Genomic DNA, 24,574 nt, shown 5'->3' with positions numbered 1-24,574 from the left:
ATGACTCCTAACTACACCCCCTTTAAGGCAACAGTCCAAAATAGATTTTAAATTTAAAAAGCAAGCCAGCAAGCTACCACAGCACCCTCTCGACGGTGGAATTCCAAAGGCTTTTCTCCAACTTTAGTTACTGGACACAGCAGACGTTTGCAAAAATGGCTGCAGGCTTCTTCAAGGCTGTTTCACACACTCCTATTAGATCTTACATTGCCCCCAACATAGTCTTTCATTCCCCTTTATATATGTTTCTCTCTCTTTACTCTGTAAATTCTATTGTTCCATTTGTCTTTCCAAATTTACTTTTCCCATAATATAGAAAACTTTCATGTTGCCAATGTGACCCCTTTCCTTTTGGGAAAAATAAACTTGCTTGGCCTTGCTTACTTACCAGCCCTTTGAAATCCAAACAACTCCTTCACTTATCTAAAAATGCAAATTTCCTTCACACCCTTTCTGCTAAGATTTCATCTGTGTTTACTCATTAGCAATTCAAGTACCCTTCTACACCTAGCTCCTTTTGATAATTTCAATCTTGCAGTCTAGCTGACTCCAATTCAATTAAATCACACACAGACAGAATCATCTATACTCACCCCTATAAAGCTACTTTACAATAACCCACTATAATGTTATGAAAATTATTATAGTTCCGTAACTACTGAAAGAGAACAACTACCAGGCAGCATTGAAAATGCTCGGGACTTTGAGATGAGCATGATGGAGGAAAGCTCCGTGTGCATGGGAGAATTCTTGCACGAGGCTCTGAAAGGCCATGCCAAACATACATTTCTCCCACCAGAATCACTCGTGGTCCAGCTGCATACAGCTGAACTGCTAATATGTGGGTGGGGGATGCAGAGGGATGACTTGTGAAGCCTGTAAATGAAGCTGAAAGACACCATTACACTTATTCAGTGAAAGTGAATATATTTTTTAGATTATAAGGTGACAAAATGTGTTCACCTGTACGAGAGGGGAAGGGGCACCTCGACATCCCTCCAGGTGCTCCTTCCCCTCAAGGAGTCAGGCCAGGGACCTCGGGCACCCGAAGGGAGGAGGGGCCACAGCCAGATACCCCTGCGTCATCCACTCAGGAATCTCAGAGGCTGTCCACTCCCTCTGAGCTCCCTTTGCCTGTGACCCCCTCAACCTCATCCTTTGTCACAGTAGAGGGAGCAGCTGGCCTACAGGAGGACAGCTAAAGCAAGCTCGGGCCCTCAAGGACTTAGCTCTCCAGAGGACACATGCTGAAGTCATCAGAGGCAACAGCGCCAACCATTACACAGGCTGTCTCCACCCTTGCTGTGGATGTCAGGGCAGCACTAGAAGAAGGGGTAGACCTAGAAAAGTTAAACATTTCTGATCACAAGTGGCTCGTCATCTGACTTGGACCTCACAGATGCCTGATCCCCAGCAGTCTTCAAAGCGCTGGGGCACCCGGCTGAACCTGCCTCCTCCTGCTGCGGACACGTGTCCATGTGGTAACCACCAGATTGTGAATCCGAGCCTGCTTCAGATCTAGGTCCCACCAAGGTGTGTGTCTCTGCGTTGATGGAGGGTGTGAGTATGCACTGTGATGGGTCTTCCAGGCTGCTTATTTCCAGCTCTTCAATGGAGGAGGTGTCTTCTTGGTGGGGAGTGAAGACATGGATGGAGCTGAGGGACTGGTTGGCTAAGGGTGTTGGTCCCTTGGCAGAGCTCCCTGTGAAGCAAAGTAGAGATAATTAGTGCATGGCAGCAGTGTCAAAAGCAGGAGAGAGAGCACTCACAGTTGCTTTGAGAGAGGGATGATGTGGTGCAGGATCCTCACGTGGGTGTTCGCCGCTGACCTCACTGTCACCATAGGCACGGTCCACATCCTCACCAGTCAGTGCAATGGCACACTCCTCAAAGTGAGTGCGGGGTCTAATGTGGGCCACTCCATCCCAGGTCTGGGACCTCTACCTGCTGTCGTGAGCCAGCTGCTCCTGCATGAAAACAGATGGAGAGAGTGTGAGCAGGACACATGGCACTGTGTGGGACGTTTGTGAATGGAGTCATGGACAAGATGAGGACGTGAGCTCCAGAGGATATGGGCCTGATGGAGATGTGAGTGTGTGTGAGAGTTAGTGGTGTTGCCCCTTGAGGTGTGAGATCCCTGTGGATGTGTGATGGATTTGGGATGTGTGAGTTGAGAGTGATGAGGCAGTTGACTTACCCTGGCAGAATGGATGAGAGCATTCATCCTCTTCCTGCACTGGATGGCTGACCTCCTCTGTGCTCCAGTCACTCTGACCACCGCTGCCACCGCCTCCCAGGCCAGAATGGTGACTCTGATGGACCTCCTGCAGCCAGTTTGGGTGATTGTGGCCGCCTTCCATGCGTCCAGTAGGCCCCAGAGAGGTTCACTAAATTTGGGGGCTGCCGTCTCCTTTGCTTTCGGGGCCATCTGTCACCTGGAGCAGTCCTGGTCAGAGGACATGAAGTAGGCTGCACTCTGGTGCGCTTTAAATATGGCGTCTGGAGCGAGGAAGCACTGAGGACATGACATGGCAGACAAATCGGAGCCTGCCTGCCAATGATCTGTTTGTTCCCCTTGAATGCATAATTAATGAGGTGGGAATGTGACGATACGGTGCGAAAAGCCTCCATAGTGGCCAGCGGGTAAAACGTTCTTTTCCTGCCCATTACCGCACTTTCTGCAAATGTGAGATGATCCACTCATGGGGCAGAATTTTCCCATCTTGTCCCCAACGGGTTTTATGGTGGATGGGAGTGGAGAATCCAGCGGCAGGCAAGAAGTCACAAATCCGCTGGCATAAAAGCAGATTGCAATTTTCCTGATGGTGGGTTAATGGTGGGTTGGTTATCCCGCCGACTAGTGGTATGAATGCCCTTTGCATTCATTAACATCTCATGAATGCTCATTAAAACAGCTGCTCACCGGAATCTTGTCAGGCCTTCCAATCTTGTGTCACACCCATGGGAAATTACGTCGGCCTCGAACCCGTTTGAAAAGGGGGAAGCGTGCACATGTCGGTCCTCAGTTCACTGGTAACTTTGAGGTGAGTGGAACATACTACCTGCCATAGCGCTGTGCCGGTCTTGTTGCGATGAACGTCACTCTGCTGGGGCTGTAGGATTGGTCTGCTCCTGCTCTATGCCTACATTGTCCCAAGGAACACCACTGTGCTGTGGTACTCATGCAGGCCTCCATTTTCAGAAACTAGCATTTCAACCAGGGGTCAGCTGTGAGGCGAGGGTGTGGTCGATGAACACGGGGGGGACAATGGGGAGGGAAGGCTGTGTAATGGCAGTGAGGAAGCAGGGCAAACATGAGGGGGGCCTGACTGCAGTCACCCCCTAACCTCTTGTTGCCACAGGAGTGAACAGTTGTGAAGTGTTTTGTCACTTCTTTAACAATTAAGAATACACACACACCTAACTGCTCCTGAACTCCAACTTCCTGTGTGAAAAACAGAAGATTCTTTTATTCCTTATTCTCCACCAGAGGGCAATATATCCAGGAGCACACCCTACTGTCCGGTTTTATGCAACAATTCTTTTTTGTCCTTTTACCAAATAGCATAAACTTTAAACACAAACATCACATCTCCTCTCCCTTTAGCCAGGAACAAATCGGTCAGGCAGTTTGCAGATTTGCTTTGGTCTAGAGAGGAGTGTTGGCTTAGATATCTCAGTTTGTTTGTTTAGAAATGGAAGGTTCTGGTGTTCCACTTGTTTCTGTTCAGGTTCATCAGTTGCAGCTACAGGTGCTACAGGTTTGTCAGTTGAATCAAGCTGGGTTTCACCAACAAGAACAGATATTTCCCAGAAATCTACCACTGTGACTGGAGATCCCTGGAAATTTGGTTCCTTGGATTTGGCATCTCTAATCTGGTCAGTGTGTCTCTTCCAGATTCCACAGGAAGATTCAACATCATAGGTCAGTGATCCTCGATGCTTGATGATTCATCCCAGGAGCCACTTTGGTATCCCACAGTAATCTTGGACCCGAACAGGCTGATCCAGATTAAACTCACAAGCTAGTTTACTTGTGTCATGTGACCTTTTCTGATCAAGTTGCCTTGAACCAATCTTTCCTTTCAAATCTGGACACAGCTAATCCATTCTGGTACACAGTCATCTTCCAAACATCAGTTCAGCAGGAGATACGACTGTTGTTGAATGTGGAGTGTTACGACACATTATCAAAAAGTTCTTCAGCTTCAACTTCCAATCTGTTTGCATCCTCCCCTTTAATATGGCCATTTTGAATGTCTGGACAAAGCACTCCACTTCACCATTTGAGGATGGGTGGTAAGGCGAGATGAGAATCTGCTTGATCCCATTGTTTTTCAGGAATGTTTGAAATTCACATGGCGTGGACTGTGTGCCACTGTCAGACACAATCTGCTCCGGCAATCCAAAAGTAGAGAACACATTCCGGAGAGCATCAATGTCTTTGCTGAAGTAGTTGACTTTATGGGAATAACATGGGCCACTTTGTGAGGATCCACCACAATCAGGAACATATGTCCAAGAAGTGTTCAGGCAAAGTCCACATGAAATCTCTGCCATGGGTGGTCAGGCTAAGCCCACGGGATGTAATGGGGCAAGTGCAGGAGAAGACTTCATTTCTTGGCATGGAAGGCAGCCACTGATCATGCCTTCGATATCTTTATCCAGGTGTGGCCACCACACATGTAGACGAGCTAATGCTTTCATTTTGACGATTCCCATTTGACTGACATGAAGTTCTTCTAACACTCGTGTTTGGAATTTTAGAGGAATAACAACTCGGATTCCCCATAACAAACAACGGTCTTGCAGAGTCAGCTCAAATTTACGCATGTAGCAAGGTCTAAGCTCAGTAGTTACTTGTTGAGGTACACACCAACCTTCCTGTGTGTACAGGTAAACTTTGGAGAGCACAGCATCCCTCTGCATTTCAAGTCGAATTTGATCCGTTTTAACAGGTAGCATGTCTATCTGGTTCATATTGAAAGCAGTGGCTTCATTTCTGTGTGTGGAGCTGTGGTGCAATAGAAGTCTGGAAAGTGCGTCCATATTTCCATGATTCTCAGTCGAGCAAAATGTAATTTCGTACTAGTAAGCAGATAAGATCAGTGCCCACCTTGTAGCGGCAAGTGTCGGGGTTTGTGACTTTGGGCTAAGCAACTAGATCAAAGGCTTTTGGTCTGTAATTAACGTGAATTTACCCCTATGTAAATATTGGTGTAACTTCTTGCCTCCATAGATTACTCCAAGAGCTTCCTTCTCAATTTGAGCATAATTTTGTTCTGCCTTGGACAATGTGCATGAGATGTATGCAATGGGCCTTTCACTGCCATCAGCAAATGTGTGGGAGATGAGCTCCAACACCAGATCCACATGTATCACAAGCCAGGCTGACAGGCAACTTTTCATTGAAGTGTGTCAAGGCTTTAGCAGAATTGAGCTCTTGAGTTACTTGAAACTTTCTTGACAGGCTTATGACCAATCCCATTTGCATTCTTCTTCAGATTATTCAGTGGTGCTGCCTTGGTACCAAACTGAAAATGAACTTGCTGTAGTAATTCACAAGTCCCAAAAATGAACAAAGCTCCTTAACATTTTTGGGCTGTGGTGCATTCATCAATCCCTCCACCTTTCTGGGTGAGGTTGAGAAGCCAGTTTCATCGATCACATGTCCCAAGTACTATGCTGAGGGCTTCAGGAAAGAGCATTTGGATTTCTTACAGCGGAATTCATATTTTTCCAGTCTTCACAGGACTCTGTCTAGGTTCTGTAAATGAGTTGGGAGGTTTTTCCTGGTGATGAGCATGTTGTCTTGGAAGCAGATTACACCAGGGAGGCCCTGCAGTACTTTGTCAGTGGCCTGCTGGAATAAGGCTGATAATGACGTGATTCCGAATGGTAGTTGTTTGTATTGATATAGACCTCTGTGTGTTGATGGTTGTATACTTCCTGGAATCTTCACTCAGCTGCATTTGCAAAAATGCCTGTGATAGGTCAAACTTTGTGAATAATTCACCTCCATTCAGATCAGCGAATAGGTCCTCAATTTTCAGTAGCGGGTACTGATGCTCTCCCATGAAAGGATTAATGGCGATTTTATAGTCATCACATATTCTGATAGACCTGTCATCCTTCACTACTGGGACTATTGGAGCTGCCCACTCTGCATAATCAACTTTCTCAATTATCTGAAAGTTTTCAAGTCATTCTAGTTCCTGTTCTATTTTTTATCACATTGATTAGGGAACTGAATGTAGTTTGAAGAACCTTGGAAAAGCTTCAGCCTTCACAGCAAGTTTAGCCTCAATGTCTTTAATAAGTCCAAGACCTTCTCAGAAGACATCAGTATGCTTGTCTAACAAGGACTGCAACATGGGGTTGCAATGCACTTTATTTATTTTATTCCAGTCCAGCTAAATTTCTTTTAGCTAGTTCTTGCCCATAAGCGATGATAAGTGGCAACCTTGCTGTTTGATCTCCATATTTATCTTGAACGGACATTTTTCCAAGTACATTCACAGGCTCACCAGTGTAGGTGCTAAGCTGGAGGAGGATTTTCTCCAATGGACATTTCTTGAATATTTTCTCCCATGTCTTCTCTGAAGCAATAGAGACAGATGCTCCAGTGTCAACGTCCATTTCAACCTTTTTACCATTTAAGGCAATGCCAACTTTTACTCCTTCATCTAGTTTCAGATCAGACTGATTGCAATACAATTGCTCTTCTGCATTGTCGCTGTTAGTTTCACTTTCTGTCTCGTCTGGACTCAAATTACTTTTATATTTTGTTTCCAAGTAATGTGCTTTTTGAAACTACCTGTTTATTTTCAAGTATGCTCCTCATGATGCCAATTTCTTGGCAGTACTGCTATACTGTGATCAGCCTTTGATCTACATGCACGCTGTATGTGTCAATTTTTTCCACAGTAGTGACAATCAGCGGTTTTCCACTTACAGGCTTCTGCATTATGCTCTATTCCATTACAGTGGTAACATGTTTGGAAGTGAGTACACCCTGACTTCATTATTTTAACTTCGGCATTGTTAGAATATACTTTCAAATCTCCAGCTTGTTTCTCTGCCATTTCTATGCTTTGCGTAATCGCGAACACTTTCTTCTGTGTCAACTCTTGCTCCGCTAATAATCTACGCTGAATTCTTAAATTTCTTAGTCCACAAACCAAAGGATCATGCAATGTTTCTTCCAGGTAACCTTCAAAGTCGCAATGTTCCACTAATTTTCTCCACTCATCCAGGGACTGGGAAACTGACACTCTCAAGCTGTTCTCTTCGGTGAAACTTGAATCTCTCGGTAATAATTGCTGATCTGGGATCAAAGTCCTTTCTCAATACATCCACAAGCTCTTTAAAGCTTTTATCTGCTGGTTTGTCAGGAACAAATTAAAGTGAAATTTTTCATTCCAATGACTGTAAGAAACACTGAGGCCTGCTTTTCCTTTTCAATCTCATCCACAATGAAAAGCTGTTCCATTTGCTCGACATAAACTACAAAGTCCAGAGGATCAAAAGCCTCTAAAGCCCCTAATAATGATGATCCCATCTTCATCATCATTTGAAGTGTTTTGTCACTTCTTAACAATTAAGCACATACACATACACATACACACGGCTATCTGCTTCTGAACCCCAGCTTCCTGTGTGTAAAAAAAAAAACAGAAGGTACCTTTATTCCTTATTCTCCACCAGAGGGCAATACATCCAGGACTGAGTACACCGTGTCAGGTTTTATATATCAATTCTTTTTAAATAAAATGTCCTTTTAAAAAAAAACAAACATTAAACACAAATACCATAAGGAGCCTGCTTAGAATGAGAGGAGGAAGACCTTCTTGCGATGAAAGCCACTTAAAACCAATGGCTTCATGAGCACTGTTAAAGGGCAACTCAGAACTCAGTGGCTTCACATCACAGTTGTTGATCTCAAGAGTAACACATAGGAATGTAGAATTTAGGAATGCAGGCAATAGTGAAGGAGGCACAGCTGTATCATTTTTGGCATTCCATTAATGAAGGCCTGTCATGTGTTTACCAGATTTGACACTCTGAATGGGCCAAAGGGCATCCACTCATTGACAATGAGCAACTGATTGGTCATGCATATGCTACATAAGAGATTGGAGTACAGAGCTAGGTTGGGTCACTCATCTCGCTGAAACTTTAGCATCCCACGCAGATGTTACACATCTGTGATGCTGTCTCAATGTGTGTGCTAGTGTCTCAGGGACAAGGCCGCATCAGCCACCATGCAAGTAGGACAGGAAAAGCTATGGACCCTTACAGTCCCCAAAAAGAGCCATCTACTGACCTTCACTTTCTTGCCCCTTGAATCATTAATGTTGTCAATTAGAGAGAAGGCAAAAGCAGATATGGATCCAGGGTTCAATACTGCCTTTGTTAGGATCCCAGTGCAATGGAGGAAGTAAAGGAGGGAGAGGCAATTCCACACTTCAGCAAGAGGGACATGGTCAGAGCATGAACAGCGGGGGGGTCAGGAGGAGAGACCCAGACAACGGGGTGATTCGCCAGACTTTGGGTTTATCGTAGAAGAGTCTCTTATTTTCAAATGAGTGAGAGGCAATGCCGTGCATGTCTGCACTTGTCCCGAGCTCTGGTACATCATATATGCCACATTCTTCATGAAGACCTGACGCCATGTGGAGTTGGAGGGTTTCTCCTTCCAGTGGCTTTGAAGGTGACCACTGCACTCAATTTCTTGGCCTCTGGTTCTTTCCAAGGGTCAACAGGGGACCTGTGTGGCATCTCTCAGTCTGCAACACATCGTTGCATAAAGGAGGTCACAGATGCCCTTCACAGGAAGGCCCATCATTATTTCAGGTTTTCTGTGGATGAAGATAGCCAGGCTGAGAGATTCATCGGCTTCGCCGCCATCACAGGCTTCCCAAGGCTGCTGGGTACAATAGACAGCAGCCATGTGGTTATACAGGCTCCATGGCAGCAACCCCTAATGTTTATAAATTGCAAGGGCTATCATTCCATCAATGTACAACCAGTGTGTGATCACCGGAAGCACATACAGCATGTTTGTGCACAGTAACCTGGGAATTTCCATGACTCCTACATCCTGAGTCACTCCCAGGTGCCTGAGATTTTCAAGGAGCCATTACATGTGCAGGGATGACTGCTTGGGGATAAGGATCACCCACTGAAACACTGGCTGATGACACTGGAGCATCGCCCTCAGAGTCATTTCGAGGAGAGATACAACGCTGCTCACAGCTCCACACGCTCCCTTATAGATCAGACCATAGGGCTTCTGAAGATGCATTTCACGTGGCTCACTCCAATACACTCTCGACAGGGTTTCTCGCATCACCTCAGTGTGCTGCGCCCTTCACAACCTGGCAATGCAAAGAGGTGAACCCCTGTTAGAGGGTGAACTGGAGGATAATGAGAGCTCATCGGAGGACGAAGATCTGGAGGCCCAGGAACCTCATGAGGCTGTAGAGGGTCAGTATGAGTGTGATCACACCATGGAGGAAGGAAGATGTGGGAGACGTGCCCGTGATATGTTAATCACTGACAGGTTCCAAGAAGAGTGAAGTTAAGTGAGAGAATATGGCCACTTCTCTCCTAACCCTCAAGGCCATTTACTTTCAACTTAGGGGATGTCCACCAACTTGCAGCAAGAATGGGTCCCACATTCATACTTGCGCCTTCTGGCCTCATGATTCACCATGCCATGATCTTTGCTTTGGTCCGTGGGGCCCTGTGAGTGAGTTCACCCTGTGAACTGAGAGTCCGCTTAGGAACAAGAGCGATGCAAGAGAAGACTTGAAGCCATCGCCACCATCTAATGATGTAAACACTGCTGTGACTGAGATGCAGACATGTCTAGGGATCTCTTCCTCCCATGCAGAACTTTTCTTCTGCTACTGAGGAGACACAAATGCCTCTCGAGTATCAATGCTGATGAGCTGCCCTCACTCAATGGTGTTCCTTGAAGAAGAGTTAGAAACGCTTACATCACACAAATAAAGATTTAAACACATCTCCCTGACTTCACACAAGGGAATGTGAATCTCACAGTGAGACACTATCACTGAATGGTAGGAAAGCTTAACCTCGAAATAAGAGGATTCCAAAGTACAAAATAAGTTTATTTTTATTCATTCATGGGATGTGGGTGTTCATGGCCTGGCCAGCATTTATTACCAATCCCTCATTGTCCCTAGGTCAGAGGGCATTTAAAAGTCAATCACATAGCTGTGGGTCTGGAGTCACATGTAGGCCAGGCCAGGTGAAGACAGCAGATTTTCTTCCCTAAAGGATATTAGTGAACCGGATGGGTTTTTACAGCAATTGACAATGATCTTATGGTCAGCATTAGGCTTTTAATTCCAGATTTTTATTGAATTCAAATTCCACCATTTGCCACAGCGGGATTCAAACCTGGGTCCCCAGAGCCTTCCCCTGGTTTTCTGGATTACTAGTCCAGCAACAATACCACTAGGCTATTGTTTCCTGAAGAGAATGGTGATCTGCTCCAAGATGGCCTCCCAGGCCGGAGAGGTAAGGCTATTGTGCTTCCTGAAGCCATCCCTAGGATAGGCCTTTGCAACTACACCCTTCTGATCAAGGTCTGGAGGGCCTGTCCCATGTAGCGGGGTGCTGCCTTCTTCTTGAGGCTCTCGGCCTTCCTCTTCTGGCTGCCAGACATCGCTGGTGGGCTGGAGAGAGTGAGATTGTGTTGGACTGGCCTTTAAATATGGTGCCCGGACCTTCGAACCCACCAGCTGATGGCGGGTGGACAAATCAGCTCCCAAACACGCCGGGTGATTCAGACGGATTCGCACCTGTACATAACTAATGACCCCCCAAGCGCAGAATTGGGCGTTGGTTCCCAACATTCCGGACAGCGGGCTGGGCGCTGCTGAAACTGCCCGCCACCACATTTAGTCTCATGAAGGGAAAATTCCACCCATAGTCTATGAAAGCTGTCTGCATAATTTCAACGTCTTTAACACTGGTATCATTCTGGTGTACTGCTGTACTCCTTCTATGGCCGGTAACTCCTTCCTCAGGTACAGTGCCCAGAGCTAAACCAGAACTTTAGATAACTGTAACTTAACTTCCACTCCTTTGTATTTCCCCTTTACATAAAGGGAAATGTTTCATTAGCCTTTTAGATACTTTCTTATCCATGTCCACTAGTTGACCTCCTGGGTGCCTAGTGCACTTGGAACCCATATAAGCAGCAGGGCAGTCTTTGTATTAGCCTTCCTGAAGAGAAAGACTTGACATAGTGTTTCCGTGGTGCCTTACTACAGGAACATCACTACAAGTAGATGTTGAGTGTAAAGTGGTGCTATTCTGATTGATACCCACATCTCTCTTTTTGACAAAGGTGGTGCATGAAGGTAATAGAACCATATTATCCACACAACCCATCCCGACAAGATGTTAAAGCTAATTATGCCTTCTCATCTGACTGCTAATGGGCATTTATCTGTGACAGAATTTAGACTGTGACATTATGAAAGAATGAAACTTTCAATAGGAGGGTATTTCTCTTTTAAAATGAATCTTGATTGGACTCTGATTGAATACAGTTTACAGGCAGGAACAGGTTATTTTCCAGGAAGCTGACTACTTCCCTGTGAGATTACGATTATTCATGACACCACATATTCTGTTAATAAAATGTCAAATCAATGGAGGAAATAGGCTACAACCGGAAGAGATGAGACCAAGCTCCCATGTGTGCTCCAGGCAATGCTGTGATGCTGTTGTTTCCTGGTGTGCCAGTGCGTTGCTATTCATTTCCTCTCTGGCCTTGTGTTGGCATCAGTTTCCTGACCTGTGCTGTGTTGTGATGCCTTGAACTCATGCACCCCATTCTCTCAAAAGTATCATGATGAGTATAAGATATAATTAGAGACAGAAGTGAAGACTGTGAATGTCTAAAGATTTCCAGATGAAAGGTGTCCTCTCCCCCTGCCAGAGAGCATTGTGGGACTTCAGAATGACAGACAGCCCAAATCCATTAAGGGTATTCTCTGAATGGGAATCTGAATGTGGACTGAGTCCCTGACAGAGCTTGTCTGGAGTGGCAAGCTTCTAAAAAATCTCTGCTCACGTTCTGGCAGCAAATTTATAGCCCCTGTACCTTTTCTAACCGTTAAATATCTGTTTTGATTAATAAGGAGCAGATGGGATGAATAATGTGATAAAGCCATTACACTCTGCAATTGTGATCACCCATTTGTCTCATGTGAGATATGTCTCTACAATCTCACACACTTAAAATAAAAGTATTGCTTTGTTTTGAGTTGTGATTTATAGCACATGAACACTTGCGGTTCCACCTCAATGCTGAAGTAATGGTGGAGCACAAGAACTGAAGTGCTGGGACTTCTGAGGTCAGACAGTTTGTACATTGTTGGTGGGGACTGCACCGTATTGATATCAATGGGACACGCATTATCTAGTGGGGAGGAGGGGCAGGAAGATGGGCCACTGACCAGCTGCTAGGGGAGAGAATGTAAAGTTCCAGCTAAAGATTGGAATCATATTGAAAGTCATTTTACTAGTTGCCTGATGCTCTTTGGCTGGGTTGTTCCAGAATTTCCAAACCAGGACTGAAATTGTCCCGCAGATCCCAGTACCCCCCCACTGTACAGCTGCTTCGCTGAGGGCACGACAGGGGCAGTACAGGAAGATGAGTGTCCATCAACCCACCAGCCCTGCCTCTATTCACGAGATCAGGGCACAAAGAGGCAGAGGTACTTGTTCAGTCCTGCACTGGCATGTCAGCCTCAGGTTTGGAGTGTGGGTTGAACTGCAACCTTTGGACTCAGGGCCTAAAGCGCTACCAACTGAGCAACACTTTCATTCAGCTATCATTGTTAGACATCTTTGATAGTATAACTTTGGTGGTAATTAGAATACTGCTTAATCAGAACTGTAGATAGTTGGACTCTGAATAGTCAGCATGGTAAAATTGGAATTCTGTTTGCTCTGAAGTTCTAAACTTCACATGTACCTATAAACAGTCAGGAAATGCAGCATCGAAACCCCAGCTATATCATCCCTTGACATTTATAGAAATGGAGATTTCCCTGGGTTTACTTCCTGGCTCCATATTGGCACAACACAACCTAACCAAGAGACAGAGCCAAAATAGGGCCAAAGGCCTTATTTGAATAATTTCATGTAACTGCCATTTCCTGACACACCCACTCATTTGAAAAAGTTAATAATAGGCCACTTACCTTTTTTAAAATTCTTCAATGGGATGTAGGTGTTGTTGGTAAGGCCAGCATTTATTGCTCATCCCTAATTGCCCTTGAGAAAGTGGTGGTGAGCTACCTACTTGAGCTGCCTCGGTTCATGTGGTGTAGGAACACCCACAGTGCTGTTAAGGAGGGCACTCCTGACTTGTGCCTTGTAGATGGTGGACAGGCTTTGTGGAGTTGGGAGGTGAGTTACTCATCGCAGAATTCCCAGCCTCTGACCTGCTCTTGTAGTCACAGTATTTATATGGCTAGTCCAGTTCAGTTTCTAGTAACCCTAGGATGTTGATAGTGGAGGTTCAGAGATGGTAATATCTTTGATGTCAAGGGGCAATGGTTAGATTCTCTCTTGTTGGTGATTGTCATTGCCTGGCACTTGTGTGGACCAAATGTTACTTACCATATATCAGCCTAAGCCTGAATGTTGTTCAGGTCTAGTTGCATATTGGCAAGGACTGCTTCAGTATCTGAGGAGTTGCAAATGACACTGAACATTGTGTGATCATCAGCGAATATCCCCACTTCAGACAAAATGACAGAGGGAAGGTCATTGATGAAGCAGCTGAAGATGGTTGAGCTGAGGAAATTACCCTGAGGAACTCCTGCAGCAATGTTCTGGGACTGAGATGATTGACCTCCAACAACCACAATCTTTGTGCTAGGTATGACTCCAACCAGTGGAGAGTTTTCCACCTGATTCCTATTGATTTCAATTTTGCTAGGGCTCTTTGATACCACACTCGGTCAACTGTGGTCTTGATGTCAAGGGCAGTCACTCTCACCTCCCATCTTGGGTTCAGCTCTTTTACCCATTTTGAACCAAGGCTGTAATGAGGTCAGGAGCTGAGAGGTCCTGGCACAGCCCAAACTGAGCATCAGTGGGCAGGTTATTGCTATGTAAGTGCCACTTGATAGCACTGTCAATGACACCATTCATCACTTTACTGTTGATCGAGAGTAGACTGATGAGAAGGTAATTGGCCGGTTGGATTTGTCCTGCTTTTTCTGGACAGGACATACATGGACGGTGTTGTAGTCTCACTGGCAGTGGCCCGAAGGTAGGTCACTGAGGGGTGATGGAGTGGCAAAGGGTGGATGGGGGCACTAGGTTATAGATGTGGTGGTGAGAAAGGTTCATACATTGTTCCCAGGACATCACTGCAGGTGTTCCTCTGGGTGGTATCCTAGGTCCAAACATCTTCAGCTGCTTCATCAATGACTACCTTTTCATCATAAGGTCAGAAGTGGGGATGTTTGCTGATGATTGCACAATGTTCAGCACCATTTCCGACTTCTCAGATACTGAAGCAGTCCATGTCCAAATGCAGCAAGACTTGGATAATATCCAGGCTTGGGCTGACAAGTGGCAAGTAACATTCGCACCACACAAGTGTCAGGCAATGACCATCTCCAACAAGAAGGAATCTAACCATCGCCCCTTGATGTTCAATGGCATTACCATCACTGAATCCCCCACTACCAACATCCTGGGAGTTAACATTAATCAGAAACTGAATTGGACTAATCATATAAATACCGTGACTTCAAGAGCAGGTCAGAGGCTAGGAATTTTGTGTTGAGTAACTCACCCCCTGACTGCCCAAAGCCTGTCCACCATCTACAAGGCACAAGTCAGGAGTGTGATGGAATACTCCCCACTTGTCTGGATGAGTGCAGCTCCAACAACACTCAAGAAGCTCGACATCATCCAGGACAAAGCAGCCTGCTTGAACGGCATCCCATCCACCACCTTCAACATTCACTCCATCCATCACTGATGCACAGTAGCAGCAGTGTGTACCATCTACAAGAGGCACTGCAGCAACTTACCGAGAATCCTTGGACAGCACCTTCCAAACCATTCCTCCACTGTTGCTGGTCAAAATCCTGGAACTACCTCCCTAACAGCACTGTGGGTGTACCTACACCACATGGGCTGCAGCGGTTCAAGAAGGCAGCTCACCACCACCTTCTCAAGGGCAATTAGGGATGGGCAATATCCTAGCCAGTGATATCCACATCCCGTGAAAGAATAAAAAAGCATGCCTGTCTGTCTCTGATCCAGATGCTATATTCGTGCAGTGCACCATGCTATAGAGCTGGGAGAAGGCATTCCAGCTTCTCTTGGCTTCACAGCAACCATTACTGATTGATTTATTTTTAAAAAATTCTTACACAATTCTCTGGTAGCCACAGAGGACATTGAGAAAGGTCGGCACTATACTGTTCACTTACCTCTGTCACAGGGTTAGCACCAGCTTTAGGTGGTCATCCAGAATGCCTGAAAAGCTGCTTTCACCAATATAGCAGTGTCTATAACACAGGCCCAGATCCAGTATTGGCCACTGTACAGTGCAATTGATTTCTTTTGCCAACCCAACGTTTTCCACTCGGGGAAAAGAAATGCAGGGTGGACCAGTTTCTACCCACATTCTTAATCAACAATTATCACAGCTAATCACAAGGAAAACAAATTACATATTTTTTGGCTTTCTACTAATGGAAATGTTTCTGATTTAGGCAAAAAGATCGGACACCTACTCCTTCTTACCAGATGTCAGTCAATGTTGGCAGCACCAGAGCCAACTCCAACACTACTACAGCAGCTAGAACAGGGAGAGAGAGGAACAGGACTTTACCAGTATCTTCAAAACCATATCCTGTAGCTCAAGAGAGCAAACGCACCATTGTGCCTACAATGGACACCAAGAAAGTACCAAGTCAACTTCTTGTTCCTCAACAATCAGACAACAGGTTGAACCGGACTTGGACTAATGCCCAGTTTGTTGAGTCCAAAATGGACCAAAGTAACTCAAATGAGAACAAACAGAGCACTAGTGCTTTATCACAGACACTCAAACCTATTTCAGAAATGACCTCCAGGATCTCCAAAGGTTCAGCAAGGAGTAATTCGCCTGCACCTGTCCGAGTGAGTAAGTTCTCAATCATTCAGGACACTGAGAAGAGAGTTGAGAAAGGTCAAATAACTCATCGACTTCTTAGCCCAGCTGGTACCTGGCAAGAAAGCTGTCGGCAAGAAATGAAATGTATCAGCAAACCTTTAACTGATGGAGCAAAACAATTGACTCAACAAAAAAGTCAGATTCAGTCACGGACTCCAGACCCTTTCAGCATAAATAACAACAACAATAAAGGTGTTAAAAATGACAAGGATGAGCTGTGTTTATTCACACCTCCACCCATTAATCCTGCACAAGAGTCAGAACTATACAAAAGCCTTGAAGATGAAATTGCATCCAATATGAAAGCTCTAGAGGTGGATTTAGTTAAGGACAATTTGGAGTACAGTGGGATCAATGCATTTGCTTCAGTGTCCAGTTTGTCTAGTTCTTCAAAACAGAAGGAATTTAAAAGATTCGACTCTCCCAGTTCATCCAAGTGTTCAGTTTCCTCATTCCCAGATGCAACCAGTCCTTTTGATTACGTTGATAGACCTTGCAGCTTCAGTAATGTGGCTTCAACCCGGTCAATAAAAGTGACTGAGAATGGCAGCAGTTTTAATGCTGTTCTTTCTGAACTTGTTAGCGGAACACAGAAGCTCAACCGTGTGGACATTGAGAACTGGATAGCAAAGAGCCCACCAAAAATGATATTCACTGATGCTAATGCCAATCTACAGACGGCAGCTTTGGGTTCCGTTGAAACCAGTAAACTGTTTCCCAACAGAATTGAAGTACAAAATGAACGATACGCTGGATCAGCGCCTGTTCAAAGCAACCAAGATAACAATGGCTTAAAGGACACAAATCTGGGCAGTATGAAAAATCATACAACGCCTGCTCAGAATATTATGAATGCTCTTGAGGTGAATTCCAAGTCCACAAATGAAGGATCTGAAACCAATTCATCATTGGAATGGTCAGATCCACCCTGCACTCTCCAGAAAGTCAGAGTTCAACAAGAGAGGCAAAAGCGGTCACTAAAAAAACCAGAGAGAGTCCCTTCCATCTACAAGCTGAAGCTTCGGCCCAAAATACGCCCCAGACGTGATAATAGACCTGAAAAGAAGCCATCGAAAATTCCCACTCCGATATCCTACAGAGTGGCAGATAAAACATTAAAAGGTATGACAAAATCTGGAAACTCCCACAAATTCCTCAAAGCCAACAGCAAGATTTCAAAGTCTAAAGGGCAGGGAAAACAAATCCCAACCTTGTATTTCACAAAACCTGAGGAAAATCGTTTAGGAGAAGATCTTTCTCAGCACAGTGTCTCACCAAGAGGCAGAACTGCAGTACAACAATCCATCCTAGAGGACACTGAGCAAAGAAAAGAAGATGAAGAATCCTGGGTTTAAAAGCTTGAAAAAAATAGTTACAAATATCTTGTCCTCAAGCAATTCTTTGCAGGCCATCAATATTTCAGTGTGGGTCATTCTTCAAAACAAATACTTCAAATCCCAGTACTTAATTGAGTGGCAGAGAAACAGTCCAGCAAAATCCACTTGTCACTGAAATCAAACAAGTTTTCTAATGAAGTTAAATGCGATGATAATTGCATAAACAAAGGTACAAGAAAACAAGAACCATAAAAATTGCACTATTTAATGCTAATTATACCTAATAGAGAAGATGGCACTAATCTCAATCAGATGTGGTAAAATATTTGAAGCTCAAGAATTGAGAGGCATCATGAATTGCATATTTATTCATCTTTATTTTATAACATGATCAGTTTAGACTGACTCCATTAAAGTGTTGGGTTCCTAAAATAATTGTTTACAAATTCTGATTTTTTTAACTTGTTTACAAATAAATTCACTAATGATTATAATGAACTTAAGTCACCTTTATAGAGATGGTTGGAATTTGCTATCTTTTTTAAACCTTGTCTCATCAGATCATTTCTGATGTTTTTTTATTCGCACATTGTTGGATATTAAATCCTAATTTATCACCTGTATTTATATTTCAATAAGAATCTGAAGTGACCAGTGGACTGGTTCTTTGTCTGACACCTTGATCTCTAGCCCACTCCTGACTTACCAGTAAGTGTGGGCCAGGGCAAATTGAACACTAAAGTATGTAAGTGAGTACATTTTAATTAGAGTCATGCCATTCAGGGTGATGTCAGGAAACACTCCTTTGCACAATTGGTAATGGAAATCTGGAACTCTCTCCTCCAAAAAACTGTCAATTGACATCATTGCACATTATTCTTGATTGGAAAGCAGCTAAGGATTCACAATTCTAGTTGACTATTTCTTGGTAACAACGGCTCAATTGAAAATTTCAAAATGGGAACTGATAGTATTTTGTTAGGTAGATGTATTAAAGGTTACAGAAGCATGGCAGTAAATGAGTTATTATACGGATCAGCCATGATAATTGAATAGCGGAACCAGCTCGAAGTGATGAATGCCCTAATCCCAAGATATGCAAATGAAAGGAGGTTATACTGAAGCTGTATGCTGAGTGTTAACATAGTCTGGGATAATGGCTGTGGTTATTGGGCGGATGTCCTCTTGTGCTCTGTGTGACGTTGTTATTAATACACTTAGGATTTTGCTAGATCGAGTGCACATCGTTCTTGATTGGAAAGCAGCTGAGGATTCACAATTCCTTTTTCTTGGTAAAATGGTTCCCCAGTTCACTGAGTCCTCCCATCCACGTACCCAGAGACTTTCAATTCTATGGTATCCAAATCTTAATCAGAAGTTATTTTTGTTGCCTTGTCTTCGATAATTTTTTTTGCAGTCAATTTTTTTTCTGGAAGAGGAATAGACAATCATAATTTTTTTCAATAAAGAGACTTTTCACTTAAACATATGTGTGCTTTAATGGGATTTTAACAAACACCTCCAGTTGGCTTTTCTGTTACAAATTCTTATGCCTGCATTTGTAATGGGCACTGCCTATGTAAACTTGTCACGTTGCAACAATGCCCTCCTGCCAGTTAAGTTGGTGTTGTCTTTCAAAGATATTATACTTAAAAGTATCGAACTCCAGGGCATCACATCTCAGGCACCGTTCGTACATTAGCTGAAATGAAGGCTTACCTGTCATTTTGGTAATTAAATATCCTATTAACTAAATTGTTGCATCAAATGCAGTTTGCTTGTGCAGTAAGTAACAATCAGGAATGAGTAGGCACCAGGATACCGAGCAATCAAATTACTTCATTTTATTATTAAGATTACCAGTCACTAACAGGCAAGTAAGAAAACCAATTAAATCACTCCAAAACATTTGTGAGATCTGTTTGAGCCCCCAACTTCACATTTCCTTAAACGTCCTGAGTAAAAGTAACATATACTTCAAAAAAATGTTTTAAGAAACTAGTGTAGCATTGCTTTGATACAATTGCCCACAGTGTCGTAAGTCCCTAGAGAATGTTCTCTTAAAGAGGCCTACTGTGCTTTGAGGAACGTTTGGCTCAATTTGGAGTACTTGGCTGGATTTAGCTTTAATGCTGGATTAGCCTTTGATGTCGTTCTCTTCTAAAATTTCCCTGGTTCCTCATAATGTAGCTGCAGTCTATGCCGGTCATGGTAAGCTCCTTTATCGTGGTTCAACCCATCACTGCTATGTTCTGGTGGGTAGTCCCTGCCCTCCTCATAGAAGCCTAACCTGACCCTGTGCTTCTTCAAAGACTTATACCAACCCACTCCGTGTGCTTCCTATACTTGTTCATTTCTTTATCTTCACTCACTTCCCTAGCACAATAGCGTGAAGTAGTGGATGATATTTCAGGCACATTAACAGTTGACAGGCTATAATACAAACACCCCTTCTCCGTTTGATAGGGTGCCTAGTTCGTATAATGGGAAAGTGTTTCCAACTCCCATGGATTTCCAGTATGGCGGGGGTGGGGGTGGGGCACTCAAGTATCCTGCTGGATGTCAAGCCAGAATTCAGAGGTTGCTCATTCACCTGGCCTGAAGATTTGGCTGCCCATTTGTCACCTTCACATGCAGGTTTGCTTTATACTATTCGATCTTTAGATGCAAGTGATGGTATTTGTTGCCCATCCCTCATTGGTCTGAGGCAGTATGATGCAGTCATAATGGTAAAGGGCTGAACAGCAACACAGAAGTTGGATTTACAGGGCAGCAGACATTTTAAAGGAGCAACAAGGTGAAAGAAATTGTAGAATAGAATCATACAACACAGGAGATGGCCATTTGGCCCATTGTGCCTTTTGAAGGAGCTATCCAATTAGTTCCACTCCCCATCTCTTTATTCATAGCAATGCAAATTTCTCTCCAAGTATTGATCAAAATCCTTTTTGAAAGCTGCTATTGAATTTGCTTCCAGCATGCTTTCAAGCAGTGAATTCCAGATCATTACAATTTGCTACATAAGAAAAATTCTCCCATTTAACTGCTGGTCCTTTTGCCAAATATTTTTAATCTGTGCCTTCTGGTTACCAACTCTCCTGCCAGTGGAAATCATGCAAATAAATTTCCATACAGATAAGTGTGGGGTGGTGCATTTTGATAACATGAATATGGAGGCCACATAACTATTTGAATAAATAAGAGTACAAATGGAATAGAAGCTAAGGATCTCAGCAGCAAATAGACAATCACTAAAGGTAGCAACAAAGGTTAACAAGAAGATAAAAAAAAACAACGCACTGAGGTTCATTTATATAGAGGAATAGCATTAAAAAGCAGGGAAGTTATGTTAAACTCGTATAGAACCTTGGTTAGGCCACAACTGGAGCGCTGCGCACAGTTCAGGTCAGCCAAGGATATAGATTCATTGGAGAAGGTACAAAAAGGATGAATCCAGAACGTAAGAGGCTGTATCTAACTCAAGAGTGAATTAACAGACTGGGGGATTGCTGCACTTTTTGAGGTGCCATCTTTCAGATAAGATGTTAAATTGAGGTCCCATCTGCCTCCTATGGTGGGTGTAATAGATTCCATGACACTATTTCAAAGAAGAACAGGGGTATTATCCTCCTTGGCCAGGACAATATTTATCCCTCAATCGGCATAAGAAAAACAGATTATCTGGTCGTCATGTTGCTCTTTGTGGGAGCTTGCTGTGCACAAATTGGCTGCCACATTTCCTACAGCACAGTGACTATACTGTGCTTTAAAAATACTTCAGCGACTCTAAAGTGCTTTGAGATGTCTGATAGTTGTGAAAAGTGTTATATAAATGCAAGTCTTTCTTCTTTCAAATGGTCCTTAAAACCTACTTACCTGCCCTTATATCTTCTTAATGGCTCAGCGTCAAACTTAGTTTGATAAGACTCCTGTGAAGTGCCTTGGGTTGTTAATTACATTAAAGGTGCTATAGGAATACAAGTTGATGTTGTTTCTTTGTTGCTGTATGGTGTCTCACTCATGCTGTTTGTTTAGCTATCCCCTTTCACTTTCCCTTTGTCTCTTTCACAATCTTGTCGCCCACTCCTTCTGTCTTTAGAGAGTAGTGATTGGGTTATGGACTATTTTCAGGTGACCGTGTGCCCCGACAGGGAGGCCAGAGGTCAGCCTGAAATTGTTCCTGGGCCCTTATTAAAATTTTATGCCCAAGTTGCTGGTGATGATTGTGCCTCCAAAGATAACTCTGAATGATGATGGATTAGGCTCCATTTAAAGATTCCAAGTGAGGCAGGTCCAGCTGCTCAATAAAATAATTTACTGGAAGGGGCTCTCATTTACATATGTAAATGGTCCATTTCTTATTTTAGTGGCTGGCTTAGGCACTTGTAAATCTACCTTTACCAATATGGTGGTCCCATGTGTTCTTGTTGTCCTTTGATTCTCTAATGTTGGTAATAATCACACTTTAAGCTTGGAAAGATGAGAGCTCTTTATATTTAGTATTTACCATGCTGCTTTGTACAAAAGAAGGACCAGCTTGAACTGGTTCTGTTATACATCACATGACTCTCTAGTGCAGCTGTGAAATGTGGCCCCCTGAAACACTAACAGGTAACAATTAGTTCCTAGCTCTTCACAGGTGTTTACAGATGTTTAAACCAGGCTGCCAATTTGCTAACATCCATTTTACACTATCACTCAAAGCTAAAATGACCCCCATAGACTCACTGTTTAGAACATATTTAACCTAAAATTTACCTGAATAAAGCTATGCAAATTTGATTTCTGAGTTTTCACAGGAAAATGTTGATGAACAAAAGCTGCCAGAGGCTGGAGAAATATATTCTATCAGCACAACTGACTGGTACTGATGTATCCTGGTGAATTAAGTACACTTTACAGTGCAGTAACCTTCTAGTTATGTCTCAAGCCTCAAAAGGAAGCATCTTTATGGAAAAGGAAAATAGTTAAACCATAAATATTTCTTACTGGGGAGCTATTTCTGTGGCTTTGTGCTGAATAGCCAGCGGTGGAATTAAGTCACACAGACCAGATCCCTACCTACTGTATCTTCCCATATAATCCTGAGGTAAACATCATCACTGACTGCTGCTGTTGACATAGAGACAGAATAGAAACCAAATTAAATAAGAATGCATCAGTAAACAAAACAATACCAGGAATTATTACAGGACTGTAACCTAATTGTAAGATCAAAATAGTACTTGTATACAGATTGAATTACACTCAATGAATTAGATTCCAGTCTGCAACTCATTCCCGGGCATTCATTATTCTATATATAAACCATATGAATCCTTAATTAGATTCTAGCTCATAACTCACACCCAGGTATTCCTATTCTATCTATACATCACCTAACCTCCATTAGATTCCAGCCTGAAACTTACTTCCAAAGGGAGAATCTTTGACTCAGCAAGCAGAAGCAGGGCCCGCTCGCCAAGGTGTAAAATGATGCAGGGTGACGTCGGGCGTGCGTCCCTACGTCATCACGCATCATTCAGATTTTCAGATTGGCGGGCACGCACCCGAGTCAGCTGCACATCAACCAAACTGTCAAAGGCCTATTAAGGCCACTTAACTAACAATTAAAATAAGTAATGGAGCTGCCTGTCCAACCTTAAGGTTGGCGGGCAGGCAAAGAGCCCAGGCAGCCTTTACATTTTTCATGGAACCTCATCCATGGGTGGGATGAGGTTTCATGAATGATTTTAAATTTTCTCAAAAAGTTTTATTGAAATTAATGCACATGTCCCAGCTCATGTGACAGTTTCATGGCATAAAATTTTTTTCAACACTTTATTCAACTGTTAAAATTTAAAACTAATCTCCCTGAGGCACAGATTTCTGCACACTTTTGCACGTATGCGTGAAAGAGCGTATTCCCGACTCACCACCCGCCCCCCTGCCTGCACAGTGCTTCTGGGTGCACATCACTCTGCGCGGGCCTTTATTAGCCCGCCCACATAAAATGGTTGGGTCCACATCCGCCTGTGGCTGCCCCCGCACAACCCCCACAATGGGGGGAAAATTCTACCCCAAGTCTTTGAATATTGCTGAAAAGAGAGACATGTTGCCAAAGTTTTTCATCTTGCACTCATCAGAACAAACACAAGAATACCAAATTTCAAACGATGACACAATTTATACTACAGGTGAAAAGGGTGCTGATTGATTGGCACAGTTGACTTCGATTGGCTGAGGCATTGCAATGTAGAAAGCAACTGGGAGCCATAAGTAAAAAATGGTGTAGGTCTTGAACATATTCTTTTTGTTTGCAGCGGTCCCTGCGTATGAACGTATGATGCTTCTCACAAGTATTAATGAGCCATGTTGCGAGCTTGACTGATTTTCTTAAATTGGTTATTAGGGTAGCTATTAGCACACTCAGGATTACTGTTCAAACATAGAGTCACTTCTAACAGAATTTTGCAAGTGTGGACTGGTTGAGTACGGTCTGTAGGTCAGAGGCTGGGAATTTTGCAGAGAGTAACTCACCTCCTGACTCCCCAGAGCTTGTCTACCATCTACAAGGTACACGCCAGGAGTGTGATGGAATACTCTGCACCTACCTGGATGAGTGCAGCTCCAACAACACTCAAGAAGCTTGACACCATCCTGAACAAAGCAGCCCAGTTGATTGGCACCCCATCCACCACCTTAAACAAGGTGTCCTTCTACCACCGACACATAGTGGCAGCAGTGTGCACCATCTACAAGGTGTACTGCAGCAACCCACCAAGCTTCCTTAAACAGCACCTTCCAAACCCATGACCACTACCATCTAGAAGGACAAAGACAGCAGACACAGGGGAACACTACCACCTGCACGTTCCCCTCCAAGCCACACACCATCCTGACCTGGAAATATATCACCATTCCTTCACTGTCACTGGGTCAAAATCCTGGATCTTCCTCCCTAACAGCACTGTGGGTCTACCTACACCACATGGACTGCAGCGGTTCAAGAAGACTGCTC

The 24,574-nt window shown here is 43.8% G+C and overlaps 1 protein-coding gene across 1 annotated transcript in view; it reads left to right on the top strand.

Moving 5' to 3' along the window:
• LOC121282962 (GAS2-like protein 2A) overlaps positions 1 to 19,059 on the top strand; it is a 104,891-nt gene extending 85,832 nt beyond the window's left edge. Inside the window, exon 6 of the mRNA XM_041196808.1 lies at positions 15,795 to 19,059. Within this exon, the coding sequence (XP_041052742.1) occupies positions 15,795 to 17,592 (1,798 nt within the window). The 3' untranslated portion in view covers positions 17,593 to 19,059. The remainder of the gene's footprint in view (positions 1 to 15,794) is intronic.
• The last annotated feature ends 5,515 nt before the right edge of the window (positions 19,060 to 24,574 follow it).

Source organism: Carcharodon carcharias, chromosome 10 (genome assembly GCF_017639515.1).
Source record: "Carcharodon carcharias isolate sCarCar2 chromosome 10, sCarCar2.pri, whole genome shotgun sequence".
Classification (NCBI taxonomy): Eukaryota; Metazoa; Chordata; class Chondrichthyes; order Lamniformes; family Lamnidae; genus Carcharodon; species Carcharodon carcharias.
This window is presented reverse-complemented; position numbering and strand designations above follow the sequence as displayed.